At 42.5% G+C, this 10,759-nt stretch overlaps 1 protein-coding gene across 1 annotated transcript; it reads right to left on the bottom strand.

The window, feature by feature from the left end:
• Positions 1-8,556: 8,556 nt before the first annotated feature.
• On the bottom strand, positions 8,557-9,938 carry LOC110620702. The gene is made up of 4 exons (XM_021764523.2): positions 9,802-9,938; positions 9,506-9,605; positions 9,260-9,409; positions 8,557-9,154 (listed from the first exon to the last, which is right to left on the bottom strand). Exons 2-4 carry the CDS (start codon positions 9,515-9,517, stop codon positions 8,687-8,689), a joined length of 630 nt encoding a protein of 209 aa, XP_021620215.1. The 5' UTR covers positions 9,518-9,605; positions 9,802-9,938; the 3' UTR covers positions 8,557-8,686.
• Between the last annotated feature and the right edge of the window lie 821 nt (positions 9,939-10,759).

The raw sequence follows: 10,759 nt of genomic DNA, 5'->3' as shown, positions 1-10,759 counted from the left end.
GAAGCTCTAATAAATGGAATGCTAGTAGCGATGGAGGTAGGGGCAACCGACCTCGAAGTGAATAGTGACTCCTAACTGGTGATCAATCAAGTAACAGGGGCATATCAGGCCAGAGACCCTACCATGCAAAACTACCTAGCAAAGGCAAAGGCTATAGAAGCCGAGCTCAGGAATAAAGGGATCATAGTCAGGTATCGGAGAATACCTCGGGAAGAGAATGAAGAGGCGGACTTGCTCAGTAGATTGACCAGGGAAGAGCTGGAGCAACTCCCGGATGAAGTATACATACAGCACGTCAGCACACTTGCTTTTAATAAAATGACCACTGTACTGCAAATAGAGAAAAGCCAAAACTGGATGACTCCGTACCTAGAATACTTGGAGAAGGGAAAGCTTCCCGAAGACAAGAACGAAGCAAAAAAGATAGCGACCCGAGCTGCTAATTATCAAGCAATAAGGGGAACTTTGTACAGAAGAGGGAAATCCAGTCCGTGGCTCCGCTGTGTGAACCCGAAGGAGGCAATAAAGGTGATGGAGGAAATACATAGAGGAATGTGCGGAGCTCACGAAGGAGCAGGAACGCTGGCTAATAAGATATTCAGGCAAGGGTACTACTGGCCCACCATTAAGAAGGAAGCAGAAGAGTCTGTCCGAAGATGTGATGTCTGCTAGAGATTTGCCAACGCCATCAATGTCCCAGCCACTCCTCAATCCAGCATCTCCAGCCTGTGGCCGTTCTCGCAGTGGGGAATAGACATCCTGGGACCCTTTCCCAAGACCACGGGGCAGAAAAAGTTTGTAGTAGTGGCTGTGGAATACTTCTCGAAATGGCTAGAGGCGGAAGCAATCCCCACAATAACAGCCCGCAAGATGATAGATTTTGTATGGGGGAATATCATCTGCAGGTTTGGAGTACCGAGGGTGCTCATCTCAGATAATGGCAGACAATTCGACTGCGGTGCCTTCAGGGCATTCACAGAAAACATGGGTATATGGCACAAATTCTCCTCGGTAGCTCATCCTCAGACCAACGGCCAAACAGAGGTCACCAACAGAGCTATCCTCCAGGGGTTGAAAAAACGGTTGGATGGGGCAAAGGCGAATTGAGCAGAAGAACTCAACAGTATCTTGTGGGCACTCCGAACTACCCCCAGGTCGTCCACTAAAGAAACGCCTTTTGCACTTGCATTTGGCACTAAGGCCGTAGTCCCAATCGAGCTATAAGTTCCTACACATCGGGTCCAGTTCAATGATGAGAACGCGAATGGTGATAAGCTGAGAAGTAACCTTGATGCCCTGGAGGAAGTTAGGGAAGAAGCCCAAATCCGAACCGCCGCTTATCAACAAAGAGCTGCCCGTTATTACAATCAAAGGGTCAGGGAAAGAAGCCTGAAGGTAGGGGACCTGGCCCTGAGAAACCTAGAAGCTACAAGAAAAAGAGCGGTGGTAGGCAAGTTGGCACCGACCTGGGAGGGCCCGTTCAGAATAGCAAAAGTAGTCAAGCCAGGGGTATATCGAATTGAGGATATGCAGGGAAACCCTGAGCCTCACGCCTGGAATATCCAGCACCTAAAGAGGTACTTCCCTTATAATATTTGTAAAAAGAAATTCTTGTACTATGAAAACATGAATGAATGGAATAACACCACCTTTTGACAAAGCAATGATTATCTCTATTACTGTGAGTATTAACTCTCTCAGAAAAAGAAAAGAACAGATCCTAGAAGACCTCAATGAGGTAGGTGACTGGGATCTCAAAGTACCCCCGCCACCACAAAATTGGCAGAGATGACGAAGCGGCAGTAGGGCGAATAAGCCTGAATACCATGCAAGGCCAAAGAGCTTGGAAGCAACAGTAAGGCCACAGAGCCTGAATCTTACAGAAGACATCAAGGGGGTACAAGACTAGGATCCCCAAGATCTCCTGGCACAAAACGGCCGGTGAGATCCCCGAGATCTCCCGGAGCAAAAACGGCCGGTGAGATCCCCGAGATCTCCCGGAGCAAAAACGACCGGTGAGATCCCTGAGATCTCCCGGAGCAAAAACGGCCGGTGAGATGGGAGAGCAAAAATGGCCGGTGAGATCCCCGAGATCTCCCGGAGCAAAAACGGCCGGTGAGATCCCCGAGATCTCCCGGAGTAAAAATGGCCGGTGAGATCTCCGAGATCTCCCGGAGCAAAAACGGCCGGTGAGATCCCCGAGATCTCCCGGAGCAAAAACGGCTGGTGAGATCCCCGAGATCTCCCGGAGCAAAAATGGCCGGTGAGATCCCCGAGATCTCCTAGAGCAAAAACGGCCGGTGAGACCCCCGAGATCTCCTGGAACAAAAACGGCCGGCAAGATCCCCAAGATCTCCCGGAGCAAAAACGGCCGGCGAGATCCCCAAGATCTCCCGGAGCAAAAAAGGCCGGCGAGATCCCTAAGATCTTTCGGAGCAAAAACAGCCGGCGAGATCCCTAAGATCTCCTGGAGCAAAGCTAGACCCCGACCTCCTAAAAGAGCTCAGGTCCTAAGAGAAGGGGACTCAGATCTCACACGACAGCCAAAGGAGGCAAAGCGCCGTACCAACCTCAAGGAAGTGCTAAGACAGAAATAAAAAGTCTAAATCCGAAGTCAGACTACAGGATAGTAAGACACCGACACCAAAAAATTAACTGATAGCACTAAACCAGCTCGACTAGCCTAGAGAAAGATCTAAGCAACAAAGAACCCAGCCAGGGCATACCTGAGAACTAAATCATTAGATGAAAGATGATAAGAGACCAAAAGTGCCGACTTAAAAGCACGAACTCAGAAACCAGGCAAAAGAAAGTCAAGCTCGGAAAGCTCAAAAACAAACTAAAGAGAACACCCCACCTATAAGCTAAGAAGAAGTTCAATGGGGTAAGCGGATAAGGCCTCAATCTCAAATCTTGTCATAAAAATAAGAAGGCCAGCCCTGCTCACCAAGTTAAAAGGTACATATTTTTTCTTATCATTGTAATATGAAGGCTCTACACCCGAGATTACATCTTAATCGATTTTTAGGAATTTAACTCATGATGAAAATCTGATATGTTTGAGCCCTGCGGGAGATTAATTAAACATTTTACTCTTAAGGTAAATCCAGCTCGGAAAAAGCCTGCAGATAAGAATACCCTTGTGAAATTGGAAAGTTATTAAGTTAGAAGCCAAGTCTTTGGCTAAGCTTTCAACCCTGGTTAGCTTAAAAGCAAGCAGTAAGGGACTGTGTGCTCAATCCCTTATAAATTATGGGGAATAGCTTAAATGTTTTATTCTTAACAAATTAAACAAGTCATGCTTGTAATAGTATAAGTAGCCCGATGAAGTTGAAAAAATAAGCAGAGATAAGAACTGTTCAAGTATGCACAATAAACAAAAATTAAGTTTCTTTAAAAAGAGAAGGTGATTACAGCCTATATCACAATCTATTACAAGTACCTATTATACTGAAGGAAAAATAGTCCTTAGGGGACTTACATGCCTGGGGGCACTATCATCTATATTACCTGTATCTACATTTACATTATTTACATTGTTGTTCATAGGAGGCCCAGCACCCTCCTGCTCAGACCCCCCAATGCCCGCAAACGGCACGATCTCCTGCCCTTGAGGCCCTGCATCTTCATTCCCCAGCTTAGGTTCCGCCTCAGAAGACCCAGCTGCAGTGCGACAAGCTCCTCTGGGTAGAGGTCTGTCATCCTCTCCATAAAGTACCTCCTCTCCATCAGAGTCTTTTTCAGCACCTCGGAGTTCGGCTAAAGGAGTGGAGGGATTGTATCTAGCAGTCCTCAGACCTCTATTATACCCAGAGATGAACATGCGGAATCTCTTATTCCATATGGCAGTTTTCATTTCATCAGGGCCTTGGAACTTCGCAAGTCGCTTCTCACAAGCCTCAGCTATCTCAGCCTTCAACTCAGGGGACTCTTTGTAATTCTTGAGATAAGCTTCACAGGCTTGCTGGATTTCCTTTTTCAGCTCCGCCGACCCTTTATACTCCCTCAGCCGTTCCTCGCACTCCAGCTGGACTCTATCCTCAGCTTGCTTGGCATCCTCAAGCAAGGCCGCACATCTCTTCTTGAGAATCTCGACCTCCTAGCAGAGGTGCTGATTTTGAAGTTCAGCTGTCTTTACTGCCAGGGCTAGATCCTTCTCTTTATCAGCCTGCTTGGCCAGCTCTTGCTCGAAGACCACCACCCAAGCCCGGGCTTCTTCTCTCTGTGCCAGCACGGCGTCAAAATCTACCTTCAGTAGCTCGTGCTGGTGCCGAGCCTCATTCCTCTGACTCAGGGCCTCCACCTTCTCCCGCTGGATCCCCTCCAAGGAGGACAGCTATTTTATTGCTTCGTCACGTTGATCTTTCGCCTCAGCTGCCCTCCCATCAGCCCTTTTGAGGGCGTCCAGCACGGTGTGTAGCTCTATCTGGAGGGACCTGGAATGTTCTCGGGCAACCACGAGATTACCCCGGGCGTCACTGGTTGCAGACAGGTTCTCCTCCAGACGTGCCTCCTCAATCCGGCAATCCACAGACTCCCGAAGAGAGTGGTCACGAGCGTCCACCTCCATGAAGAGGCCCATCACCTAGTGCAAAAAGAGAAAACTGTCATAACAAAGAAACAAAGAAAATTAGAATACGAGCAGAAATCGGAATGAACGACTTACCATCAGGAGCATCTCCCTGATCGTGTCTCCCAGCTCCCCCCGAGGTCGAGACCGGAACGCTGCCTGTTCCCTTGTAGAACTGGCTAGAAGACTAGTAAGGGCAAGCAAGCGTGGGTCCGAAGCCTCTGTGACGCCACCAAACATCCACTCCTTGATGATCTCGGCGACTACACTAGCGGGAGACTGGTGGGTGATGTCCTCTGCGTTTAGGATATCGTTGTCAGGAGCTGACAATAGAGGAACCACGGGAGCTTCCTTCTTCTTCTCAAGGGGAGGGAGAACTAGAGTCGGTCTCCTAGAAGCCCTGGATCTCTTTGAGACAGGAACTGGGGCAGGCGCTTTGGTAGGGGCAGGACGCTTATCTCCGACCTTCTCCCCGACGCTCCCACTATCGATAGGACTGGGTCCAACCCCCTCAGAAGCAGGGGCAACTCCGACAGGAGCCTCCTGGGCCCCTTCACCTACGGGAATAATCTCCATTCTCTCCTCTGGAGCATCCACTTCAGCGATGGGGGCCTCAAGCCCCACTTCAGGAGCTTCCTCGGGAGGAAAGACAGGATCCGTCCTCACCAGCCCGGTGTCCTCAATCACTTCAGAAGTAACTCTTGGAACCTCTTCCATCCTCTCAATAGAAGAGCGTCGAGGCCGGGGGGCTTGAGAGAACTGGCGAGCTGAGCTCAATCTGCTGCGGCTGGAGGGCCGAGACGACTCGCTACGTCGGGAGCTCGGTCTGGGAGCCTGAGAAGAGACCGGAGGAAGAGGAGGTCGGGTAACCGACCTGGAAGAAATAACTTCGGCCACCCTTTGAGTAGCCTCCCTCACGGATTGCCTAGCCAGGAGGGCATCCAGACCAGCGTCCATGCTCTCCCGAGACAGCACGAGATTCTTGGGAGGCTTAATCTGGTCCATTTTCACTGAAGAAGCTGTAAGAGTCACCAAAAATAAGATAGGTTAGGACCATTTTCAGTAAAGCATCATAAAGACAAAATTAACGCAGGCAGATAAAATAAGATACCCGCGTTCTTAATATCTCGAAGGTTGGACACGTACAAGCACTGTTCGACGTCATACTTCTTCTCCACAGAAGTCAGTCGAAGAAATCCGACCTGGTCGGTAAGGCTCAGCTGGGGCAGATCATTGCAACCCAGAGAGACATCCTCCCAGGGGAGATCAAACTCCCAAGCCAACCCCGTCTGCTTCTTCAACTCTACCACTAAAACCCCTCTACCCAGCCTTTGATAGAGTCCTTATAGCCCGTGAAGATGGACAATCCTCCGCGAGGGGCAAAGTAGTAAAATTTTTGGCTCGCTTTGACCAGCCTGAAGAAGCTGACGAACAGATGAACCGTGGGTGTGAACCCCCAGCTCAGAAACACAGATTCGAAGAAAGACATGAAAAGAATAGAGTTAGGGGTTAGCATTCGAGGGGTGATCTCGAAATACCGGAAGACCTCTTTGAAGAACGGAGAAAAGGGGAAAGATAAACCATACTCCCTCTGCTTGATAAAGAAGACTAGACTGACGTCTCTTTGAGGGTCAACTAGGCCAGGGGGAGAAGGATCAAGAAGAACGATCCTTTCATTCCGGTAAGGTGCCCGGATGTGAAAAAGAGGGGTATCCAGGTATTCCCTAAAGATGAAATTCCTAATGTTGGACGGGGTGATGCTAGACTCTAGGTTGACAACATCGGGAAGACTAGAGCTATCCATGATAGAAGGAGAGGCGTACCTGGAAAACAGTTAGGACGGATGAGCAGAGAAAAGCAAAGAGAGCAGAAGAGCGGAGGAGAGCAAACGTTCTAAGAAGACTGGCAGAATACGAAATTTGAAATAATGAAGAGCCGAAAAGATGTTTTGAGCAGTTTTGTCCTTGGGCGGCGCGGTCATTATTACTCTCGATATTTACCCTCTCATCAGTCGGACAATAACTGACGAGAAGGTAAAGGGGCAATTGATGACCGCTAGATTTCTTCACCCCGGTCTGGGGCCAGCCCACGACAATAGCCCATTATCTGGAGGCCCTCAAGTCTCCCGCGTGGATCTAGTCTGGCCCACTCAGCCTTGAGACAGGGCTCCATCTAAGTTTCTCAATCAGGCTCGCCCAGCCCGTACGGCTCATCAAACAGATCCTCTTTGGGTTCAGTTTTAATCTTATCTTCCGGCCCGGCTCGGAACCTGGAAGGAGACCGACCCATCCGTCCGGTGGGTCCATCAGCACGCGTGCCCGTGGAGAATCAGAGACCATTACGCATGTAGCAGGAATATAATATTCTCATACGTCTGAATCAACATGGCAGGGACAGGTGGCCCAATGATAGACAATTTATTATGTCACTAGCGGACAAAAGAAAACAGATAAAAGGAGGATTGCCCTCCTCTAGACCTAAGTTTTTCGCTAAGTTTACATAACCCCTGTAAAACCCTATTTTTCTGGATCTCAGATCATCAATATGAAAAGTGACCAAGTTTTATGATTAATGTAAGCCAATCATAATCCCTCCCCTGTTCAGATTACGTTATTTAGGAGTGTAAATGAACCAAATTATTTGAGAGCTACTTGAAATTAAGTTCGATAAAAGTTCGATTGGACTCAACTTAAATTTTAAACGAGTCAAGTTCGAACTTAATTTTTTACTCATTTAGTAAACGAGCCAAATTTGAGCTTCATAGTATCTACCTCGTTAAGTCTCATGAGATCGGCTCGTTTCTGAGTTCATCAGTAGACTTGTGAACAGGCTCGTAAATAGTATCATTAAGTAGACTGAGATTAATATTATAAAATAAATAAATTTAAATACTGCATATATTTTCATAAGTCAAATATAAATTTTTTAAAATTCAATTTTATATAATTTAATTACACTATTAAAAGTTGCATATATTTGAATCGTTTAAATTGAAGAGCTCGTTTTTATAAATTTACGAGCTAGTTTATATATATATATATATATACTTATTTAAATAAAATTATTTAGTCTTAAACTTATTAGTTTTAAACTAAAACTTATTATAGATGCAAATAAATTAAATTATTCGTGAACTATTTAAAACTAAACTCGATAAAAACTCAACTCATTGAAACTCATTTGCTAAATGAGTCAAGTTTGAACTTATTAATACTCGATTCGAGTTCAAAATGATTAAAGGTCGAGTTTCGCTCAAGCTCGAAAAAATTTTAACGAAGTAAACTTCAACTTTTTAAAACTCAGTTCGGCTCGATTTGTTTACAATCCTATGCTAATATATAGTAGTAAATATAAAATTTATATTTACAAATAAATACTATTTAGTTATTGTATTATAGAATTGGACTCTCAATTTTAAAAAATATATTAACATATCTTCAAAAAATTTATTAATTAGTCTCTTTATTAATTTTAACCATTAAATATTATAAAAAAGTCTAAAATACACTTAAAATAAAGGAACTAATCGGTAAACATTTTGCAAACTGATAGACTAATTAAAAAGTTTTTCTATATTATAATAATTAAATAATAAAATATTTAATGATTAAAACTATCAAAATAATTAATTAATCAAATTTTTAATATTGTAAAAATATTTTATTATATTTTTTAAAATTAAATAATTAACTAATATTTTTTTTTCATATACTAAATAGTAAATTTTTTTAATATTATTAAAATAATAATTTAAAATTATTATATATAATATTATATTTTGATAAATAATTTATTTTTTAATAAAATTATAACAATGACTTTTGTCTCTATATCACTGCTTATATAATAATTGTGAAAAATAGATGTAGCAATTTTTAAATATTATTATTAATTTATATCTATAATTTAAGTATATATAACAGCAATATCAGCAAATTCATTGATTCCAATTGAAGTCAAATTGAAAATAATAATAATAATAATAATAATAATAATAATAAATAAAAATGCTGAATTTTTCTATGCATTGGGAAAGTTCCTCGTGCAGAAATGCAGTGTGATTAACAGAAACCTTTTTTTTTTTTCTTTTTCTTAATGTTCAAGAGGAGGAAGCCATCATTCAATGAGTTGTCCACACAAACAGGAAAAAATTAATGTAAATCCATAGCCACTGCCTTGTTCTAATAACTCTGTGCTGGATCTTCTCCCCCCATCTGCCCCTAACGAAGAACTAGCAACTTGGCCACCGACAAAGAGGGAATTAAGATCACGATTGGGCAGAACCGGGGAGAAATCATCAGGTCCATTTAACATTGGACTCTCTCTTCTGTGAATATTAGCTGCCCTTCTCTCTTCTTCAAGAAAGTGACCAAGAGAAGGAGTGTCATTCTCATTCACATCATCACTGCTTAGCTTTGAGCACAGTGAAAAGAACCAAGGTTTTGACTTGCAGTTGTTCTTGTCTCTTAAGGTTTCTGCTGTCCTTATTCTCCTTGTTGATCTTCTTGAGAGCTCTAGGATGCTAGAAACTCTAATGAGGCTCCCAAGTGTGATGCTCTTGTCATGGAAGAAAGATCCAGTAGACTGAAATTGATCACAGAAAAACACTTCATATTGAAATCTTATGCAGAGTTGAGAGAAAGGCAAGCTAGACTATCATGGTAATGAAAGAAAAGAAGATGAGCTGACCTCTGTATCGAGATCTGAGGAAGAATCGGCGGTGAAGCTAGGAGAACCAGTAAGAAGAGTGCTAAATGAATTTGAACCACTGAGTTCCTGATTTCTTACCAACCCAATTCTTGCATTGAGTGGTCTTAGGCCTAGAGGCCACCCAGTTTCCTGCAAATGCAATGTAGCAAAAAAAAATAATAATAATAAAAACAAAACATGTTGGTCATAGTATTTGCAGATTAGTTAATGTCTGATACAAATTACCTGCAGAACCATGAGCCTGCGTTGTGTATGGCCACTGGAACTGCTTGACGTACGAAGAGAAGCCCAGTGTAGTGGCCTTAGAGAGAGAGAGATCTAGATACTATATTTTAAATAAGGAAAGAAATGAGTTAAAAGAGCAGAAGAAAATTACTGAAATGAGGTGTGCAACTGTAACAGAAGTGGCAGAAAAAGCAAGCAGTATTGCCTCTTTAAGCAGCAGAGAGAGCAAAAGCACACAAGCACGAGATAGGGAGAGAGAGAGAGAGAGAGAGAGAGAGGTGAAAGTGACGCCGTACCGTTCTTAGCTGCAACTCTGGTGGAGTAGACAGAAGACAGAACAGGTGGTGGAAGGAGAGGAAACAGAATAACTTTTCTACAGGAAAGATTGAAAGTGAGATATGGGGGAAAAAAATAGGATATAAGGGGCAAGTTTAAAGTAAAGAGGAAGGCAGAAAATTTACTGTGTGAACAAAATATTCCTCATCTTTGATGTTAACTCCCCGTTTCACCTTTTATTAAGTCTTAGTTTTATTGCCTTCTCAGCAATGTTAAAGCTCAAAGTCAAAAGAAATACCTTACAAGTAGATTTAAGTAACTTTTATTTGTGGTTGGTTACTTATCATAATACAATTAGGCATGTTCCTAATGCCAACTGTCATCTTAGACTAAAACATTTGAGCAACCTAAAAAATAATTTGACCAATAATTAGTGAGAGACCTAATCCCGGTCGACTCGTTCGTTTCTCGAAATTCTAATTATTAAATAAAAATATGTTAAATAAGAGTTTATTTTTAATATACTTAGCTTCCCTCATCCTTTTATAATAAAGTTTAGAAAACTAATATATTTTTATTAATCTAACTAAATAAAAATTTAATGAATTTAAATTTAATAAATTAAAATTATATATTTACTAAATTTAACTATATATGGTTAAATTATGATTAATTTAGCATAAGTTTATTACATATATATTTGCTCTTATTAAAAATAAATACTGTGTGTCATGTAAATGATAATTGATACACTAAATATAAATGTCGTATCCGTCTGTCCATGATTATGATTATTTTATTTGGTAATAATGACAAAGTTGTTAAGCTTGAACCAGGTTTGCAATGACCAGATTTATTAAGGGGGACATGGAAGCTATTTGGGTAAAAGGCAGGGGGTGTTTTGTCCTCCTACATAACTTAGTATCTCAATGCAAAAAGAGGAAGAGATAGCAGAAGAGTTGAAAAAAGGAAAAGGAA

The sequence above is a fragment of the Manihot esculenta genome, chromosome 8, assembly GCF_001659605.2.
Source record: "Manihot esculenta cultivar AM560-2 chromosome 8, M.esculenta_v8, whole genome shotgun sequence".
Classification (NCBI taxonomy): domain Eukaryota; kingdom Viridiplantae; phylum Streptophyta; class Magnoliopsida; order Malpighiales; family Euphorbiaceae; genus Manihot; species Manihot esculenta.
This window is presented reverse-complemented; position numbering and strand designations above follow the sequence as displayed.

What these genes read in the sequence shown, in the direction of transcription:
- LOC110620702 (XM_021764523.2), bottom strand. An exon ending in CCTCAGATCTCGATACAGAG is followed by an intron (nt 9,155 to 9,259) that starts GTCAGCTCATCT and finishes GATCAATTTCAG; the next exon opens with TCTACTGGATCTTTCTTCCA.